This window comes from Canis lupus, chromosome 15, assembly GCF_011100685.1.
Source record: "Canis lupus familiaris isolate Mischka breed German Shepherd chromosome 15, alternate assembly UU_Cfam_GSD_1.0, whole genome shotgun sequence".
In the NCBI taxonomy this organism is placed as follows: Eukaryota; Metazoa; Chordata; class Mammalia; order Carnivora; family Canidae; genus Canis; species Canis lupus.
Genome location: NC_049236.1, coordinates 38,356,264 through 38,378,414, shown reverse-complemented (window position 1 = coordinate 38,378,414; position 22,151 = coordinate 38,356,264). Strand labels below are relative to the sequence as shown.

Here is a 22,151-nt window from a genome sequence, read left to right as displayed (position 1 = left end):
GTCTGCCTTTGGCTCAGGGCATGATCCTGGGATCCGGGATCAAGTCCCACATCGGGCTCCCTGCATGGAGCCTGTATCTCCTTCCGCCTGTGTCTCTGACACTCTCTCTCTCTCTCATGGAGAAATAAATAAAATCTTAAAAAAAAAAAAAAAAAAAAAGAAAGAAAGAAGCCACTGAATGCCAAAGCACAAGAAATGAAGACAAACCCACACCAGGACACTTAAGAAATTTTAAAAAAAAATTTTTTTCTGAAGATAAAGATCTTAAAAGTTTCAAGACAAAAAAATAGATTATATATGAATCAGAATGGCCTCAAACTTTTCAAGACAAACTTTAGAAGAGAGAAGACAAGGGCATAATGTCTCCAAAATTCTCAGGAAAAATTACTTACAACTCAGAATTCTCTATGTAGTCAAAAATAGCAAGTATAAAGACACAGTCTCAAAAATTTATCTCCCAAAGATTCTTTCTTAGGAAGCCAGAGATTCTCCACCAGTGGGAAAATAAAGCAAAAATGATGACAAGAAATCCAAGAAACAGGGATTCCCTGGGTGGCTGAACAGTTGAGCATCTGCCTTTGGCTCAGGGCGTGATCCTGGATTCCCAGATTTGAGTCCTGCATTGGGCTCCCTGCATGGAGCCTGCTTCTCCCTCTGCCTGTGTGTCTGCCTCTCTCTCTCTCTCTGTGTCTCTGATGAATCAATAAATAAAATCTAAAAAAAAAAAAGAGAGAGAGAGAGAGAAAATTCCAAGAAACAGAGTTTCGAGTTAAGAGGAAAGTAAAAGGAATTGTGGGAATAATAAAAGGATGTCCCAAGATGGCAGCCGGACACTCGTAGTATTACCAATCAGAATGGAGCAAGACAAAGCCCTCCAAGAAAGTTATTTCCAAGAAAAGAAAATTTATCAAATACCTGATAAGTTTGAATAACTTGAGAGGCAATTTTGAAAAGTGTTAGTTTGAAGATGAATTAGTGATGAACGCATTAAAAAATAAGAATAGGGATCCCTGGGTGGCGCAGTGGTTTGGCGCCTGCCTTTGGCCCAGGGCGTGATCCTGGAGACTCGGGATCGAATCCCACATCAGGCTTCTGGTGCATGGAGCCTGCTTCTCCCTCTGCCTATGTCTCTGCCTCTCTCTCTTTCTCTCTCTGTGACTATCATAAATAAATAAAAATTTTTAAAAAAATTTAAAAAAAATAAAAAAATAAAATAAAATAAAATAAATAAAAAATAAGAATAATTTGTTAAAAATAATATTAAACGTACAGCACATTTAATCCCAATTAATTGGATTAATTGATCCCAATTTATTAATTAATCTTGTTTAATTGTTCTTAAACAAGAACTTGTATGAGAAAGGAAATAACTCATACTGTGTGACTCAACTGTGACCAGTGACGACGATGTAATTTCTGAATACTGATCTGATCAAAATCATTAAACATACAGGAACCACAAAAAGGGGGTCAAGTTTTGGAAGAAAATACAGTTCAGTGTGGAGCACGGTACGTTTGAGGCACAGTGTATAATCTAAGTGACAACAACTGGCAAGTACAAGCAAAAGAAATGAGGGCTGGAGGTAGTAACACATCTGAAAGTCACTTAAAGAGATGAGAGTTGAAACTATGGGACTGATACTGGGATGGAAGAAAAGTAATGGAGCAGTATTCAAGGTTAGATGCTTAAGGAGCAGCTATATTGTAGTGGGCAGGGTAAAAAAGTTAAAGAAGGGGTTAGAGGGGCACCTGGGTGACAAAGTTGGTTAGTGTCTGCCTTTTACTCAGGTCATGATTCCAGGGTCCTGGGATCAAGCCCTCCATCAGGCTCCTTGCTCAGTGAGGAGTCTGCTTCTCCCTCTGCCACTCCCCCTGCTTGTGCTCGCATACTCTCTCTCTCCACCTCACTCATATAAATAAATAAAATCTTTCAAAAAAAGCAAAGAAGAAGGGGTTAGAGAGATAAAAGGAAAAAGTAGAAAACACTGACCTCAGAAGAGGAGAGTTTCAAAAAGGAAATATAGGTGGTTGATGGGGGAAGAAGTGCTAACCACTGGTATTACAACAAAAAGAATGAGGCCTGGATAAAGAAAAGTATCAGATTTCACACTAATCCAAAAAAGCATTAACCTTTACAACAAAAAGAATGGAGACTGAAAATAAAACTGGATTTTACACGCTTCAAGGAAATACAAGAAAAACATGACCAGGCTTAAAACAAGTTTTCGAAATTGAGTGAATAGTCAGGAAATGGAGGCAAGTACAGGTGGCTTAAAAAGTCTAGCAATAAAGGGAAAGAGAAAAACAGAATGACTATTTCAAAGGATAACACAATCTATGGAGCATCAAAGGTTTTTTACTTTTTCGTTTTAGAAAGGCCCAAGAACATGTGTAGGCTGTGGGACAGGACCCCAAAGTGAAGAAAAGCTAAAGATACAAAAAGAAAGAAGAAATAATCAGTGAAGCACAATGTGCAAGGGAAGAAGAAAAAAGGAACAGTAGGCATAAGTAGAGAACTTTCTGGGAACTGAGATGAAAAAAAAAGAAAGGGAGCTGGAATTTTTATGGCAATTTTTGAGGAGACTTATGGAGGGAGGAATTCTTATTAAGGGGTGGTGTCAACCCTCTGAATAGGTATGAGGTAAGGTTCTCTCCAGAGAATGAAAGGGATGCAGTGACAACATTGGGGGCTTAAAAACAACAGCAGAAGTTTGAATTGGAACTGTGGTGAATAAGGCAAATCAATTAGGAATGAACAGACCATACCTGACAGCAAAGAAGGTACACCTTAAATGTATAAAATATAAATAGTCTGGTTTCACAAATGTCTTGAACATTAAACAACCTAATAATGGAATAATACTAAGGAAAATGGAATCTTTCCAAAACTTGGAATTGGCAATGGTGAGAAGATGGAAAAACTTGAGATATAAAATGTCTTCTTCTGAAATCATTCACTTAATAGAAAACAAGAAATAACAGGCCCATATAACTCAAAGATTCTCTTAGAAAAGGGTTGTCTTAACACTTACAAGGGTATTCTGAAAAACTTCCTCTGATACAGAATGTCCTAAAGGAAGAGATGGATATTTAGTATCTGTAGATAACATGTCAGAGAAGTCAAAATCTATTTACCTGAATATTCTATGTAAGAATGCTTCCAACATCTACTAATGGCTAGAAAATTCTTTAAAGTGGAATTTTACCCAGAAAGGGCTCCTAGATGCCCTGAAGTAATTTATACAAAAACGAGTTATCTTCAGTCAGCAAAGAGAGATCAAAGATTCAACCAGAGGATCAGCATCAAGAGATTTCACCTTCCTATAACTGAGGAGTTACCTATTAGCATTAACAAATCTCCTCCTCTAGTGATTCTAACAAAATAGTGTCCAGGAGAGCTCAAGTATTTCTCTGGAAAAAATATATGTCAAGAAAATTTACTGAGTGCATGTTTTGAGTACAATTCTGTACTATGAACTTCAGAGAGCACAAGATGATGCAAGGTCTCTGTAGATCATAAATCTATATTCAATCTTAGCAAAGAAAAGAAGACACATGAAAATGACTGAACCGAACAGCACATTTACAAGAGGAAATGAGAAGACAACTGAATAGTTTGTATTAATATATATAAATATATCTAAAAGGATGGATGTACTCAGAACCAGATAGATGGATGTGATAAAAGAATACTTTCTAAAGGAGGCTTTAAAGTTTTGAGGGTTATTAAAAAATATGGGCAAGGGAGCTGCAGGCCAAAAATCCCAATAAAGAGTAATGAGATCTGTATAGGAACAGTAGCTGACATTAACTACCAAATTATCTTGCCCAGAATGCTTAGGGTTAAGGGGGCTAGAAGAAACAAAGTGACCAGGAACAGAGGTAACAGAATGATGGAATGTAAAGAACCTTACAGGTGCACCTGATGAGTCTGGGTTTATAACAACTTAGAATATGGTACTTTTGTGTCCCAGCTGAAAGTGGTAAGAGTTATTCTAGCAGTTCTTTTTGTTAATATTCCATTTATTTATTCATGGGAGACACAGAGAGAGAGGCAGAGACACAGGCAGAGGGAGAAGCAGGCTCTCTGCAGGGAGCCCGATGTGGGACTCAATCTCAGGACTCCAGGATCACGCCCTGAGCTGAAAGCAGACGCTCAATGGCTGAGCCACCCAGGCACCTCATGCTAGCAGTTCTGTACCAAGATTAGGAGGAATGGAGAATATATTTTAAAAAGCTGCTATCAAAAGCCTAAGGGGATGATAGCATGAACTAGAGTAAACACTATAGAATGAAAGGGGAATAGATAGACTGAAAGATTAAGTGAAAGATGGATTAGACAAGACCAAAGGAGGAAAGGAGAATCGATGAAGAGGAGACTAAAATGATGGTAGAGACAAAAATAATAAAGAAAGTGGGATTGGGATCTTATTTGAGACAGTAAAAATTTAAAGAATTTAGGGTTTTTTTTAGGACTATAAATTTCAGGAGGTTGAATAAACTTTACTCCCTAGTTGTTTTCTTTTTTTAATATTTACTTATTTATGATAGAGAGAGAGAGAGAGAGAGAGAGAGAGAGGCGCAGAGGAGGAGGGAGAAGCAGGCTCCAGGCCGGGAGCCCGATGCGGGACTCGATCCCGGGACTCCAGGATCGCGCCCTGGGCCAAAGGCAGGCGCCAAACCGCTGAGCCACCCAGGGATCCCCTTTACTCCCTAGTTCTGAGTCTTCCCCCAAATAAGACTTTTCAAGAGGAAAATATGAATTAAAAAGCAGAATAAAGGATAAATAAAAGTAGGGCCTTTACAAATTGACTCCAAATACCTCAAAATTTTATTAAACCATAAATATATGCTTAAAAAATAAGAATTCAAAATATATACACTTTAAAGCATAAGTCAGTAAACCATTCATAAAAAATCACTACAACAAGCAATTACAGTTCTATTAAATATCCTAGAAGTTGAAAGAAGCACTTCCTATAGAAATGTGAAAAAGAGAAACCTATTCCTACAACCAAATCATAAAACCACAAAATTGCAACCAATTTTAATGATAAACAAAAGCGTACCTTTAATGTTCCATCAGCTGAACAACTAGCCAAAAGCTTATCATCTGGTGAAAATCTGCAGTGATTGACTGAATTTGTATGGCCAAACATGGTATTTCGACATTCTTTTTGATTCAAATCCCAGAGCTATTTGAGAAAGATAAAGAAATAACTAAAAAACTAGTACTGAATGAGGAAAAGTTAGAAATTACATAATGTTCTTCCTTCTCTCTCATTTAAGCTTTTTCAATTACAGAAAAATATTAAATTTGTAAGTAATGCAAAGGTATCAAACAACAAAGGTGAACTTGTGATTACCAAGTAATGGGCAGCCCTTAGATCAGCACCTAAATCTATCAAGGGACCAAAGGCTTACTAAGGCATTTAGTCTGAACACTAACTAAATAATTACTGCTTATCTTAACAAAGTAGTTTGGAATCATTATTATTTTACTCAGCTCTATAAGTATTAATATGTAAAATAAAACACCCCCGAATTTTTTTAGATGCTAGGTTACCTAAATGGTCATTTCTAAGATTTCCCAATGCAAACTCTGAATCTATTAATGCTCTAAAAAAGGACTCAAAAATCGAAAGCAAAGATAGGTATAAATACATTTGACAGGCATTATACAATAGGCTTGAAGAGCAAGTTAACAACCAAATCCAGAATCCACAGAACAAATGATTCAATTTCTCTAATGAATCAATGGCATAAAAAAGAGGGAGAGGGGAAGGGCAACTTCTACAGAATAAGAGATTTAAGAAACATAACAATCAAATGTCACCTGAAATTTGTATGCTCATTCCAACAAATCTATGGTAGAAAGAGAAGTTTTAAGAATGGGGAAGGGGCATCTGGCTGGGTAAGACTGTGTAACTCTTGATCTTGGGGTTCTTGAGTTCAAGCCCCACATAGAGTGTAAAGATTAATAAAAATTAATAAACTTGAAAAAAAAAGAGTAACGAGGAAAAGCGAACATGGACCAGATATATCACAAAACTAAACTTAATAAAAGTTAGAGCTAGACAACGGATACCACAAAGGTTCATTATTGTACTCTCTCCTTTTGGGTATGTTTGAAAAGTATATAAAATATAAATAAAAAGGGCTATGGTCCTCTCTGAGGACCAACTGATCTTGGCAAAAATCCTTTGGAAATGATCAATGAGATAAGTCCTGTTCTTCATGTCCATCTCCATCCTAATCTCCTTTATCCCAATCCTAGATAAATCCAATTTTTCAGATAAGTCACATGGGGCAGCTTCAGATTTACATATTTTCATTGGCTTCTCTCAGTTCGAGAGTCACAAGAAGTGAATTCTAATTTTCTGCATGGTAATGCAGGTGTCATATGGCAGATCTTAAAGTAAAACTTGTCCTTAATTAAAATCGTTGACTAACCATTCGACCCCCTACATCACTGTGCTCTCATATCCTAGAGCTTTTTGTCTATAATTAAAATGAGGAAATATAAACTTTCCCCTACTAAGTGTTAAAAAGAAACATCAAAAATTAATCATAAATAATACAGAAGTCTTAGTTTTTTTTTTATTTTTAAGATTTTATTTATTTACTCATGAGAGACACAGAGAGAGAGAGAGGCAGAAACACAGGCAGAGGGAGAAGCAGGCTCCAACAGAGGGAGGAAGTCTTCGTTTTGTTTTTTTTTTTACTTTTTTATTTTTTTAAGATTTTATTTATTTATTTATGAGAGACACACAGAGAGAGAGAGAGAAGCAGAGACACAGGCAGAGGGAGAAGCAGGCTCCATGCAGGGCGCCCGATGTGGGACTTGATCCCAGGTCTTCAGGATCACGCCCCGGGCCGAAGGCAGGCACTCAACCGCTGAGCCACCCAGGGATCCCAAGTCTTAGTTTTTTAGAAGTGGATTTATTCAATAGGGTAAATCATATTTGAGTAATAATGAGCTACGATTGTAAGTCTATATTACTTATTTTAATATTATGTTATTTTAATCCAATCCAGTGTTTTCAAATTGTGCAATGCAGGCAGGCCCCTAGGGATTGCAGAAACATGTCTGAAATGGATACTGGGTAGAATAAGCAAGGAAACAAGAGAGTATAGAAAAGCAAGCCCAGGGGCATCTGGGTGGCTTAATGGTTAAACATCTGACTTTGGCTCAGGTCATGATCTCAGGATCCTGGGATCTAGCCCACATCAGGCTCCTTGCTGAGCCAGGAGCCCCTCACCCTGCACATGCACACTCTCTTTTAAATAAATAAGGTCTCTAAAAAAAAAAAAAAAAGCCCACACTCCACTTCAACCAGAGCAATGGGCTTTATCTCTTACACACTGAGCTTCTATGTCAGTTTTCCTTTGGAGGGGAAAAAAAAGAAAAAAAAAGAAAAGTTTCAGCTTCTTGAACTGAAGGGGAGAGAGAGAATTTTCAATATTTTCTAAAGCTTTTTAAAATTCTCTATTTAGGGCAGCCCAGGTGGCTCAGCGGTTTAGCTCCGCCTTCAGCCCAGAGCCTGATCCTGGAGACCTGGGATCGAGTCCCACGTCAGGCTCCCTGCATGGAGCCTGCTTCTCCCTCTGTCTGTGTCTCTGCCTCTCTCTCTCTCTCTCTGTATCTCTCATGAAAAAATAAAATCTTTAAATAAATGAATGAATGAATGAATGAAATACTCTATTTAAATGTCAAATACACAGTTTATGAGGTTTTCCAAACTGCAATGTTTTGCCCAACACTCCCAAAATTATAATGACCCGTTCGTTGCAAAGATGGTGTGATTTTAAAAAATACATGACAGAAACCAAACCAAAAAATAATCCAAAGGAAGTTAGTGAATCTTTCTAGGACCCCAGAAAATTTCATTTAGCTATCTTCAATATGCCACTTAAGAAAAATAAAAACAATAAAACCTTTTATAATTAGAAAGCATTATCAAACATATATGAAATGCATATCTGTTGTGGTTTTAGTTTCTTTTTTTTTTCCTACCAGCACCTTTTTTCCTTCCTCCTTCTAAGACCAAAACCTCTCTTGTGAATAAAGGCCCAATTATAATTCAAGTAGAACTGATCTCACCGCATTTGTCCCATCTCTACATGGCTAAATTTGTGATCCTTAACCAATCGAAGGATTCCATCTTACTGGCACAGTAGAATTACTTGACAATGAGCATATAAGCCAAACCAGGTCAAACAGTCTCTAGAATTAAAGCTATGGGATCTGGGAAAGAGTAGGTTTCTCTTCCTCTGTGACTATAAGCTGTAAGACCCATGTAAGCCTGTAACTCAGAACAGCCATATTTCCTACCACACAGAAACAACACTCCTAAACCAACAAAGAGAGAAACAGAGTCTATAGATGAAAAGGGGGTTAGACTCCAAGAAGATAATTTCTGGAATCAGTTATATCTAAAGCCATGTTCCTTCTAGACTTTTCAGTTAAATAAACCAATAATTTAATTTTTTTTTTTTTTGGCGTAGGCTAATATGGAAGTTCCTATCACTGAAATCAAAAGACCCCTGATCAATACAAGATCAAAAGAGATGGAAAAAAAAAAAAAAGATCAAAAGAGATGTTCTGATGTGCCTATTAAATCTGTCTGCATAATTCTCATTATCCATACTTACTTTGAGGAAGCAGTCACTTGATGCAGTGGCTAAGAGAAGGTAATGACTGTTGTTGGTAAAGTGGCAGCAGTTGACTTGCTCTGAGTGCTCATCATAGACATGTACTAGTCCCCCTGTCATAGAATTCCAAATCTAAAGAGAACAAAGAAAATAAAATTTACAACTACCCTTTATTTTCAAAGGGAGAACAGGGGAGCAAACAAATGAGAGCTCTTCTATGGCAGACTTTCCCAGTGAGACATGAGGCTAATGAATATTTCCCCTTCTCTAAAATATGTCCATATTTTTCCAGGATGTTTTTTTTTTTAATTACTTGCAAGTCTACACATGTGCCTTTCTATAGCATAATTAGAATCCCATGAAAACATTATACTCTTCAAGGGCAAGACTTCACGTGGTCACATGAATGACAGGAGGCAGAGAAGTGCTATAAAAGGGATGAAATAATGGACTTTCGATTGGAAGGATTAAGTCTAAGACCTGGCTCTACCATTTATAATTTGTGTGTCCATCGTCAAGTCCCTAAGTGATCTGCATCGCAGTTCCCTCCTCTGTAAAATGAGGACACTTATACTCATCCTACACAATTCAAGGTACCAAATGAGATAAAGGACATGTAAAGGACAGATAAAGGACAAGTAAATTTATTTATTGCTGACTTCAAGGTATCAATAAAAAGTAAAGGCAGATGGATCCTTGAAAAAAAATACAGGCTTTAGAATCTGAGGGAAATCGCGCTTTGAACCCTGACTCCATCATCAGTTATCAGTTAATGTGAGCTTGGACAAAGGACGTCATCTCTGAACCAATTTCCTCATCTGTAATATAAGATCAATACCTACTCTTCAAATTGTAGTGAGAAATTGATCATGTGATATAACAAAGTGTGTAAAGACTCACACAGTGTTAAATTCCTTAGAAGTAATCATTATTCTAGTTACTATGTAAGACAACTAAGCAGTGTGTTTTATCTAACAACGAACAAAAGAAATAAATTACCTAACCTTCACTGGGCTTTGGACTTTTTAGATGTATTGATGTCTTTCCCATATCATTTATTTTCTTTGTTTTCTTTTCTTTTTATTTTTATATAAGTTCTATGCCCATCATGGGGCTCAAACTCATGACCCCAAGATGAAGCATCACATCCTCTACTAATTTAGCCGGCCAGGTACCTCACGTTTTTTTTTATCTTTTTTTTTTTTTTTAATCTTATCAAAGCTCTCCAGAGGTCCAAAGAGTTTATTTTCAGGTCTTTAATAGACATTTGGGTCTCTTGTTTTCTATTTTGAGTACTCAGAAAACAGAAACTCAGTGTTATTCTCCTTTTATTCCACATAGCTCTGACTTTGAAGCTGCACAGAATGGCCAACTCCAAGCTTGACTCAAGAGTAGAGGCTATGGAATAAATTAACTGGTTGGTGTTAAAGTTACCTAGAGAGTCCACTCTATCAAGAAGTAGATTTTTCTGGGGATCCCTGAGTGGCTCAGCGGTTTGGCGCCTGCCTTTGGCCCAGGGCGCGATCCTGGAGTCCCGGGATCGAGTCCCACGTCAGGCTCCCGGCATGGAGCCTGCTTCTCCCTCCTCCTGTGTCTCTGCCTCTCTATGTCTATAATTAATTAATTAATTAATTAATTAATCTATCTCAAAAAAAAAAAAGTAGATTTTTCCAAGGTCTAAATTTGTCTAGACACTCGAAGGTCTTCTTCAAGTGGGTCCAAACCCCAAGGAAACTTCCAAGACAATTTTCTTGTTCCCAGGTCCACTAAGACTCACCCCACCTAGCGAATTTCAATACTCCATCTACTTTTCTTTCTTTTTCTCTTTCTTTCATTCATTCACTGACTTATTTATTGACTTATTTATTGGCAATGCTCCCACCAAGTCAGGATCCACCTTTCAAAAAGCCTGAAGTGAGGGGTGCCTGGGTTGTTCAGTCAGGTGGGCATTTGACTCTTGATTTCACCTGAGGTTATGATCTCAGGGTCATGAGATCAAGGCCCAAGTCATGCTCTGCACTGGGCATGGAACCTGCTTGGGATTCTCTCTCTCTCCCTCTCTCTTCCCTCCCTGGCTCTCACATGCACATGCTCTGTCTCAAAAGAAAAAAGAAAAAAAAAAAGCCTGAAGTGGGTGTTGAGGGTGCCTGGGTGGCTCAGTTGGTTAAGCATCCAACTCTTGATTTCAACTCAAGGTCATGAGATGAAATCGGAATCAGGCTCCAGGCTGGGCATAAAGCCTGCCTAAGGTTCCCTCTTGCCCTCTGCCCTTCCTCCACTCCACATTCTCTCTAAAAAAAACAAAAAATCTGGGTGGCACTTCACAAATTATGTATTTTACAATAGGAATCCATGTCAGATAATAATTTTGTGCAGAAACACTTCCAATCACAATGTACTCAAAGGTTCCAACTGATTTTTATCCCACAGACTTATCAATAATAAATGATAGGAAAATTCATTAATTTATAATAATTTCTCCCAGTGCCTGGTCAATACCTTAAAAATAGTGTTAATTTAATTTACAGTAGATTAAAAACTGGTTTGCCTCAAGTCAGTAGATCAACGAGCAACGAGCACTTTATCCCTACTTACCCTAGTCCCTCTGTTGTGGAAAAAGAAAATGAATTCTACGGTAATCACAACTCAAGAGAAAAATATTTCCCTACCTTCACTTTTTTATCCACTGAGCAGGTTGCTATAAATCTGTCATCTGTAGAGAATGCACAACAAAGCACTTCATCTTCATGAGCCTTGATTTCTAGCAGTTTCTCTCCTGTTTCAGCTTTGAACACCTGCACAAGCAACAAAATTTTTTTACCATAAACCAATGGCCACCACTCAATAAAAATCTTTCTTTAAAAAATCTTAATCCATATTATTTTGTGATAGTAATGAACCTCAGCAAAAACACTCCAAAAAGCAGGATATCAGTCAGAATTTATATGCCTTAAACATAGAGAACTATCCCTTGTTAAATGTTTGTAATATACATAAAAAGACCTAGCAGAGTATAGCTTCAGTTAAGATTAGTTTGACATTTTTTTTTCTTATTTTTGCAAATTCTTAAACAGAAAACATTTCATTCAACATGTTCTCTTTTGGGGGCTCAAATGCCAAAATTAGTAAAATCAGTAATAAAGTACACATATAAAAATAAGGTTTATTAAAGTCATAATCTTGCAAAGTCTAAATCTAATCCAAACATCAAAGTTTTAACTAAGTTGGATCCTGTTTCCTTCAAAATCAAAAAGCGGAGCATAAATTTAAAGAAATGCACTCATTCATGTATTCTGAAAACAAAAAAGAACTTAAATTCCTTCAAGCACCTTAGGAAATAATCCAGTCCAATTCCTATTTACAGTCAGAAATCTGTCTGAACCTGTGATAAAGTAAGTATTTTACTTAATCACTGTTTTTTAATCAGAACCTGCTCCTTATGTCTTTGAACATGTTGCATTTCCTCATTACTCTTACAGGGTACATGGATGACAGTAACTGACTGCTAGGATAAAAGGCACTTTTATGTCACTTGGTAAGTTTAAAATTATGAAAGCACATAAATATTTTCTAAATTTCCAGAGAAAGGTTTCATAAAATGTTTAAGAGATTTGGATTTCTCTATTTCTAGTGTGTAATTTTCTTCAATTTTAGGATTTAAATATATTGTAATATGCACAGTATTAAGTACATGCCTCTTTCAATTTTTCTCAAGAGATGTTTTACCTGTAAGGTTTTATCAACTCCACAAGAAGCTATTCTTTGACCATCCTCAGAAAAGCAAGCATGGTAAACAGCATCTGTATGGGGGCGGACAACTAAGCGGGAAAGATTCTTGATGTTTTTTTTGTTTCTACATACAAGGAGAAAATGAACAGAAACCCAATAAGTGAGAGTAAAAGTAATTTTTTTCAATAATAAAGTAAACTGTCTTTTAATAGCGTTGTGTTGCCAAAAACAATTTTTTTTAAATTAAGTTTACAACACGTAAATGACAGCACAGATCTCCTGAAGGAAAAAAGCATTATGAAAGTAGCTCTTTAAGAGAAATGCTACACTATATAAAGTAATCTGTCAGGTGCTGCAAATGTCACTGAGTTGGGAGAAATCTAATCAAATACATGTTGCTTCCTATCTTCCTTTGATACATTAATGATAACATGTGCAGAGAAAACATTATATAAGGATACCCTCAAAACATTCTCCATTGTTTTTATTTTTTTAAGATTTTATTTATTCATGAGAGACAGAGAGTGGCAGAGAGAGAAGCTCCCTCCTACACAGGGAGCCCGATGTGGGACTCAATCCTGGGACTCCAGAATCACACCCTGGACCGAAGGCAGGCGTTCAACTGCTGAGCCACCCCGGTGTCCCTTCTCCATTATTTTTAAAAGGAAAGAAGCCAGGGTGCCTGGGTGGCTCAGTTAGTTAGGCAACTGACTCTTCAATTCAGCTCAGGTCATGATCTCAGAGTTAAGAAATCAAGCCCCACCCCAAATAGAGCTCTGCGCTGGGCATAGAGCCTGCTTGAGATTCCCTCTCTCCCTCTACCCCTCCTCTCTCTCTTCCTCTCTCTAAAAAAGTTTAAAAATTTAAAAAATAAATAAAAGGACAGAAGCCATAACAAAATGAAGCTCAATTCCTAATTAAAGTATGACACTACATCCACCATTAACAATGATGTACTTTATTTTCTTTATTATTTTATTTAATTATTTGAGAGAGAGCAAAGTGCATGAGCAGGTGAAAGGGGCCAAGGGAGAGGAAGAAGCAGGCTCCCCACTGAGCAGGGAGCCAGAGGCAATGCAGGGCTCAATCCCAGAACCCTGGGACCATGACCCAAGACAAAGGCAGACATTTAAACAATGGAATCACACAGGCACCCCACAATGATGTACTTTAAAATTGCTCCTCTCTAACCACAATTATTCACAGAGGATAAAAAGATAAGGCAATGTCATTTTCTTTGTATCTTAATCTATTGAATACTATTTCACTAGTGTAGTTAGTATGTTATTTCTCATGGGCTACAGGAGTAAAGTATCAGAACAGTGTCAGAATTTTATACATATACCCCAGTCACTTTGAGTACAATATGTTAAATGGCATTGTGCTTATTTTAGGAGTCAGATAAAAAGCAAACCTACTTCTGCTACTTATTAAGTATGTAAACTTAGGCAAATTATTGAACCTAATAAGTTTCCATTTCCTCATAGTAGGAGTATCATACAGGAGTAATGATACCTGCCATAAACAGTGCCTGGCACATAAGGATGCCACTGTTATTATTCTTGAAAAAAACTAACTACATACCTACTCCTGAAATCAATATTACCCTATATGTTAACTAACTAGAATTTAAACAAAAATTTAAAAAATTAACCACACACAAGATGGACCAAATGAAAAAAGGGAACACAAAAGATAAATCAGACTTAGATCTTGCCTAGAAAGTATTATAATTTACCAGAAGCGATGAAACAAATATAAGAACTAGAGTAATGAAAACCTGGAATAAAAACAGTTTAGTTATTAGCAAAGTTCAGAGGATTAGACTAAAATTATACTCTCTTTCTCCTTGTTCTAACTACTTAATTCCCCAAAGGACAGAAAGTGACCATCACAATAATGGGCACATAACAGATGGCCAAAAAGTATTAAAGAAATAACAAATGACTTTTTTTGAAGGCTAAAAATTCAGTTAAATTTAAGCTTATGCCAACCTAAACCTTTCTACAGGGAAAAAAAAAAGTCCTGCTAGTAGTAAAATAAAGCATTATTTGAATAAGATCTGGTCAAACCCAGTTAAAAGATTCAGCTATGAATGACTAACCATTCTCAGAGAGAACATCACGGGTTGAAACACAGTTGATAGAATGGAAAAGAAAAAAACAGCATGAAAAAGTAAAAAAACAAACTCAAAAAAAAAAAAAAAACCTCAAGAAGAAATAAACCTATGCTCATTTGATATCAGTCCATGTATTAATTCTATTTCAACTACTAACCAAAACATCAATTCAGTCAATCTTCCACAAATTTCTATTGCATGCCAACAATATGGACCAGGCAAAATGCTTAATGCTATTCTCAGTAACAAATATTTATCAAGCTCTATGAACTAGGTACTGTTCTAAGTACTCTGTGTGTGCATAAGTTTGTATACACACATACTCAATTTTATCTTCTCAATAATGCTATGAAAAAGCACTATTTGGTGAGAGAAGTTGAATAACTTTCCCTGGTTATATACAACCAATAAAGCAGAGCTGGGTTTCAAGCCCAGGCAGTCTAGAGTCAAAGTCTATTACTTTAATCTCCAAACTATTCTATACTACAGGATGTATGGAGTAGTAACAGAGAAAAATAGGCAATCACCAGAAAGTAACACAAATGCTAATAGTATAATATAATATAATATAATATAATATAATAATATAAACTGAGCAAGTATTCTAGAATATAGACAGGTCTAGCTAGCTTCAATAAGTTAGGGAACTGCTTCTCAGGGAGAATAAACTTCTTCCTAAGAAAGCATTAAAGAACAGTTAACTCCAGGAAGTAGGAGGTAAGAAAAGATGGAGAGTCTCTGACTTTTCATTTTATATCCCCCTCAGTATTGATTTTTTTTTTAAATCAGAAACATAGATTACTTTTTTTTTTTAAGATTTTATTTATCTATTCATGAGATACAGAGAGAGACAGAGAGAGAGGGGGCAGAGACATAGGCAGAGGGAGAAGCAGGCTCCACGCAGGGAGCCCAACGCGGGACTCGATCCCCGGTCTCCAGGATCAGGCCCTGGGCTGAAGGCGGCGCCAAACCACTGAGCCACCTGGGCTGCCCCAGAGATTACTTTAAAATAAAAATAAAACCAACAAAAAATTAAAATTTAATTTTAAATTTAAAAAAAATTTTAACTCCTTGCTGAAAATTCCCAAAATTCTTCACTGAGCCAAGTTAATCACCCACTTCTTTGTTTCATTTTATACACACTTCTGTTGCACCCATCACATTATATTTAATCATTTACTCAAACATTTTCATCACTACTAGACTAAATTCCTTGGAGAGCCTTAGCACCTAGTAATAATGCTTACTTAGCATGTTAGAGAAACTCAAATGTTTGTTAAACTAAGCTTCATTAGAGGAATCACCCACAGCAATCTATTTGATAAGAGGACCCAGGACTAATAAATATTACAGATACCAACCTCAAGTTCAATCCAGATATACATTATACACATGAAAAAACTATCATTCATATTCATTATTTCTAGCTACAATAAAAGCATATACAGAAAACATATGGAAAATAAAGCTAGGTTGGGACACCTGGGTGGCTCAGTGGTTGGGCACCTGCCTTGAGCTCAGGTCGCGATCCTGGGATCTGGGATCAAGTTCCACATTGGGTTCCTATGAAGAGCCTGCTTCTCCCTCTGCCTATGTCTTTGCCTCTCTGTGTGTCTCTCTCGTGAATAAATAAATACATCTTAAAAAAAAAAAAAAAGAAACCTAGGCAGACACAGCATTTAAATCCCATTCAACAAGCTACATAAGCTTAGTCAAGTTTCAATATCTCTGTGCCTCAATTTTCTCATTTGTAAAATAGAGCAAATAATATTTACTAATGTTTGAATATAAAATGAATAACGTGTGCATATTGTATATAATAGTCATTAAAAAAGAGCCTACACTTTCCTTTTTCTAATTAATACAAGAGCACCAAAAAAACATGAAATCTTGACATTTGCAATTACATGGACAGAACTAGAGGGTATTATGCTAAGCAAAATAAGTCAATCAGAGAAAGAATTATCATGATCTCATTCATATGTGGAACTTAAGGAAAAAAAAACAGGAGCATAGAGGAAGAGAGACAAAAGTAAAAAAAGATTTAATCAGAGAAGGAGACAAACCCTACAAGATTCTTAACCAGAGGAAACAAACTGAGGGTCACTGGAGGGGACAGGGGTGGGAGGGATGAGGTAACTGGGTGATGGGCATTAAGGAGGGCACAGGATATAACGAGCACTGGGTGTTATATACAACTAAATCACTAAACTCTACCTCTAAAACCAGTGATACAATATATGTTAATTAACTGAATTTAAATTTAAAAAAATATATTAAGGCAAGAGCACTTGCCTTAATCACTTTATATTCAATATTTCATTTCAATCTTCACAAAAATGTACCTCAAAGAATTGCTATCTCTATTTTATATATGAAATAAAAAGGGCAACCTGTAACTTGTTCAAACTCACAAAACTATCAGGTTTCAGAATTGAGACTCCTATCAATGTTTGTGGCTTCAAAGCCCAGGTTCTTCACTAATTAACTATGTTACAATAAGTAAACCATGTGGTATTTAGTGTGACTGGTCAAAATGCCTATAGGCAAGCATCTATTTCTATAAACTCTTTGAAAATATATATTTCTATGCTTACTTTTCCAGAACTTTTCAATAAGTAAGAATGCTTATTAAAAGTTCCAGCCCTTTCCAAAGTAGTTAAATCTCCCTGGAGTGAACTTATTCACTACCTGAAAAATAATGACATAGTTAGCACTCCAATCCCTTTGGTTCCTCTCCTAACCTACTTACATCCACTCCAGGTAAAGCATTCCGTGATCGACCTCCTGCTTGGCCTGCAGCTTAGCTTGCTGATAAACTTCTGAAGTTTCTGGTTCACAGAGACCCAGTTGTACAATATTAGGAAATGGCTGTCGTCCAAGAAGATGTCCATTTAAAGATAAAAATTCCTGGAAATTTTCACAGACTGCACAATCCTAGGAACAAACTGAAATCTCTTAGAAATATAACCAAAACCAAGATTTTGACATTTTTCTGTTTCTGTGATCTTGTCAACTTTTAAGTCTTAAATGAGACATCCTCTAGAATAAGCTAAAATTAAATAACCAACCATTAGGTAACTAATACATGGTAACCAAATTTTCAAATACAGCGTAAAAAATCTCATTATCCAAGTATTACTTTAATACATTCTTTGGTAAAAAGACGAACAAACCAAACAGTGAACACTTCCCCAACTTTCAAACTCAATTCTATCCACATTCCCAGTAGGCTAGGAAGCAAAATAATTAGAATAATCAAGGGTCAAATAAGGAAATTACCTCTTTCCTCTTTTATTCTGCTCATCTCCTCTATTAAACCTCGAATTAAATGACAAAATGAAATACCCTTTAAGAACTTATCTTTCATACTAATTATACCTTTTCATCCAATATATGCCTGTATTCCACAAATTCATGAATCAGATGAGCAGGGCCTACAAGTTCAGTTTTTGCTTTAATCCAATCCAAGGAAAACATTAAAGCACAAAGTTCCTTTAAAAAAAAAAGTAAGATGAGGACACTGTTAAAGACATCGAAGAATGTAAACTCTACCATCCTAACACTACTGAAACTTAGCAGATAACTAGAATTTAAGACAAAAAGGAAGCTACTTAATAAAGAACCAAAGACAGCCACCTGGGTGACTCAGGCAGTTAAGTGTCTGCCTTCTGCTCAGGTCATGATCGCCAGGTCCTGGGAACAAGCCCCGTATCAGGTTTCAGGCTGTCTGCTCAGCAGGGAGTCTGCTTTTCTCTCTCTCTCTCTCTCTCTCCTCCCCGCCTTACCCCTCCACCCCTTCCCACTCATTCTCTCACTCTCTCAAATAAATAAATAAAATCTTTTTTAAATAAATAAAAAGGAGGGATCCCTGGGTGGTGCAGCGGTTTGGCACCTGCCTTTGGCCCAGGGCACGATCCTGGAGACCCGGGATCGAATCCCACATCGGGCTCCCAGTGCATGGAGCCTGCTTCTCCCTCTGCCTGTGTCTCTGCCTCTCTCTCTCTCTCTCTGTGACTATCATAAAATAAATAAAAATTAAAAAAAATAAAATAAAATAAAATAAAATAAAATAAAAATAAATAAATAAATAAATAAAAAGGAACCAAAATAAATAAATAAATAAAAAGGAACCAAAGAAACGTAAAATGAACCACACACCTTAAATCAAAATAAACTTCAGTTGGATTAAACACTTAAATAGAAAATAGAAACCCTCAAAAAATATTAGAAGATACAGGCAAATATTTTTCTAACCTTAGGATGAAGGAAATGTTTGTAAACATGACACCAAAGCCAAAGTACACACACACACAAAAGAGAGAGGTGCACTTAACTACACAAAAACTCAAAAATCTTCAATATAGTTGAAAACAATGTAAATAAAATTTGACCAAAAAGATATTTACAACACATATGATAAATGAGGGCTTAATATTATTTATTTATAGAAAATTCTAATAAAATAAGAGAAACACCTCAACAGTAAAATAGGTAAAGGCAATGGATGAGTCAATGCACAGAATAAAAGGTACAAATGGCAAAAACCTCACCAATAATCTAAATGAAACAACAAGGATTCAGTATTTTTTAATATCAGATTTCTAAAGACTAAAAGTATTAATAAGAATATTAGCTGGAGTCAAAGGAAATAAACACTCTCATATATGTTGGTAGCAATGTAACTCAGAGCACCCTTCTAGAGGACAGTTTGGTAATCTGCATTAAAACTTGATCCATATATACCATTTGACCCAGAAATTACACTTATAAAAATGTGTCCAAAGAAAATAATCAGACAAGTATGCTTAAGCAATCTAAGTGTCCATAAGCCAACTGATCATACATACAACGAAATAGCATATATACAGCTTTAAAAATTTTGTCGTTCTATATAAATTGACATAAAAAGACCCTGAAATACAGTTAAGTGGGGAAAAAAAGAGATATAAGACTATTTCTATTATGATCCTATTTTGGGTTTAAAGAACAAATATGTGGATGTGCCTGGGTGGCTCAGTTGGTTAGTGTCTGACTTTCCTTTTTGGCTCAGGTCATTATCTCAGAGTTGTGGGATCGAGCCCCACATAGAGCTCTACACTGGGCACAGAGTCTGCTTGAGATTCTCTCTCCCTCTGAACCTCCCCGAGCTTGCATATGTATGCTTAAAAAGTTAAAGTTAAAAAAGAAAAGAACAAGTATGTGTATCTGAGCAGCAAAACAATCTCAAAAACTATACACAAAAAGCATTAGCAATAATTGTCATTTTCATTTTTTTAGTTTTTTTCCCAAACTTTTTTTTCTTTTTTTTTTCCTTTTTTTTCCTTTTTTCCCCAAACTTTTCTAATGAAAAACCTTTAAAAATGAGAAATTATCTTTAAAAATCAGGAAAAAAAGGCTAAAAAGGTGAGAAAAAACTGAATCCTGTCAACACTAACTTACATAACCAAGTTTTAAAAAGATGCAGACTCAATAATCCTACTTCAAAAATTTCCAAAGATAATAATGTAAGTGCAAAGACAACACTGTTGATTACTGTTGATTACAGCATCATAAAGGCAAAAAACTGAAAACCTAAATGTGCAACAATTACAGTTTAATTTGGCACAGATATTTATTGGAATACCTTCAATCCAATGTGTAGATTATTAAATGTAAACTAGGTAAAAAAAAAAAGTATAAAAATACACCATTCTCCTTAACGAAGAGATAATATACCTAAGCATAGATAAATTACTTAAAGTATATACGGTTTTCCAAAATGTTAACATTTTGAATAGTTGGTAGTCATGACTTCAAAAATCATCTATGTGGTGATGATTTTCAAATTTTATTTTTAGCTCATAATTTCCTCCCAGAAATCCAAATTCATATATGCAACTACATACTCTTTATTTCCAGTCAGATGTCTTAATAAGACAGTATATTCAAAATAATTTCCTAACCTTCCCTTTACCCCCTGAAAATACCTGGTCTACCCACAGACATCCCAACCTCAGTTCAGGGCAACTCCATTTTCTGTTGGGCAAGCTTAGAGTCATCTTATAATGTATATACTAAATCCATCACAAATCATGATGATTCTGTATCATCACTTTCTCCTTCCATGCTAAGTACTTAACTACTCCCAACATAGTATAAGTTTACTTGGCCACTATAACGTCTCCCGACAGAATGTAAGTTCAATGAGAGTAGGGACTTTGTGCCTGTGATATATTTCACAATGAAGAATACCAGTACCTAACAGACACTCAATAAATATTTGCTGAATGAATAGAATTTCCCATTCTCCATTTCCTCTCAAAGCTTAAAAACACCAATCCATACACCCCCAAAGGGGAAGCTACTGGTAAGATGAGAATGAATTTTTAGGTGACTCATTTACTACAAATACTAAAGTACCTTTTAAAATCACTGTAGGTAAAAAGAGTAACAAAAACAAAAAAACTTACATAGGCTATAATTCTATTTTTACTAATAAAAGAAAATTCTAGACATAGGATGAAATAAATGTGAGATAGATATAATACTTTTTAGATGGGTCATCTTACTTTGTGCATACTGGCACTAGCCATGTGGTAGGCCAGAAAATTGTACCAGTACATGCAGTCCTCCTGATCTGGTGAAAGAGTATGTGGCTGGTAATGTTTCTGGAACTGAGTGACTATCTTCTTATGTAGATCCTGAAATCCAAATGAAATATTTTAGAGGAGAGAAACAATTTTATTACCTAAGCATCACGGTAACTACAGCTTACCAAGCTATTTAAAATTACACAGAGAAGTGTGTCTGGGTGGTTCAGTAGGTTAAGGATCTGCCTTCGGCCCAGTTCTTGATCCCGGAATCCTGGGATCAAGCCCCACACTGGGCTCTCTGCTCAAATGGGAGCCTGTTTCTCCCCCTCCCTCTGCCTGCCACTCCCCCTGCTCATGCTCTCTCTCTCTCCCCCTCTGCAAATAAATAAAATCTTTAAATAAATAAAAATTTTAAAATTTTAAAAATTTAAAAATTAAAATGTGCAGAGAATCTCCCCCACAAAATACTTATTAATTACAAAAGGAAAAAATTGTAGATTTAAAATGAAGAAACTAGCAGGTATCGCTTTAACCAAGTGATCAATATTAACATTATTGACAAGACATATTGACACGCTGATATGACGCTCTGAGAAGGGCACAATAGGACTTCGGTAGTATTCTTGCCAAAAATATATAACCTTAATCTAGTCAGGAGAAACCATCAGACAAACCCAAACTAAGGGACAATATACAAAATAACTGGCTAGTACTCTTCAAAAGTGACCATGAAAGATAAAGAAAGCAAAGAATCTTCATAGATTTGAGGAAACTAAGAAAACAGGACAATTATATGCAATGTGGGATCTTTTTTTTTTTTTTTTTAAAGATTTTATTTATTTATTCATGAGAGACACAGAGGAGAGAGAGAGGCAGGGACACAGGCAGGAGAAGCAGGCTCCATGCAGGGAGCCCAACGTGGGACTTGATCCCAGGTCTCCAGGATCACACCCTGGGCTGAAGGCAGCACTAAACCACTGAACCACCCGGACTGCCCTGCAACGTGGGATCTTGATCTGAACCACAAAGGGGCTATTAGAGGGAAAGCTGGCAAAATCTACATAAAACCTGTG

The 22,151-nt window shown here is 36.2% G+C and overlaps 1 protein-coding gene across 20 annotated transcripts in view; it reads right to left on the bottom strand.

Moving 5' to 3' along the window:
- Window positions 1-22,151, bottom strand: part of APAF1 (apoptotic peptidase activating factor 1) — a 146,052-nt gene that overhangs the window by 95,824 nt on the left and 28,077 nt on the right. For 19 of the 20 annotated variants that reach the window (XR_005370661.1, XR_005370660.1, XR_005370663.1 and 16 more), the window contains 7 exons: window positions 21,055-21,186; window positions 17,885-17,998; window positions 17,256-17,440; window positions 12,382-12,508; window positions 11,325-11,450; window positions 8,656-8,787; window positions 5,070-5,195 (listed from right to left, as the gene is read on the bottom strand). Coding sequence is in view for 11 of the 20 variants with exons in the window: in XM_038558766.1 (XP_038414694.1) it covers window positions 5,070-5,195; window positions 8,656-8,787; window positions 11,325-11,450; window positions 12,382-12,508; window positions 17,256-17,440; window positions 17,885-17,998; window positions 21,055-21,186 (942 nt within the window). In the remaining 9 variants the exon portion in view is untranslated. The remainder of the gene's footprint in view (window positions 1-5,069; window positions 5,196-8,655; window positions 8,788-11,324; window positions 11,451-12,381; window positions 12,509-17,255; window positions 17,441-17,884; window positions 17,999-21,054; window positions 21,187-22,151) is intronic. The other variant, XM_038558763.1, reaches the window with a different exon arrangement.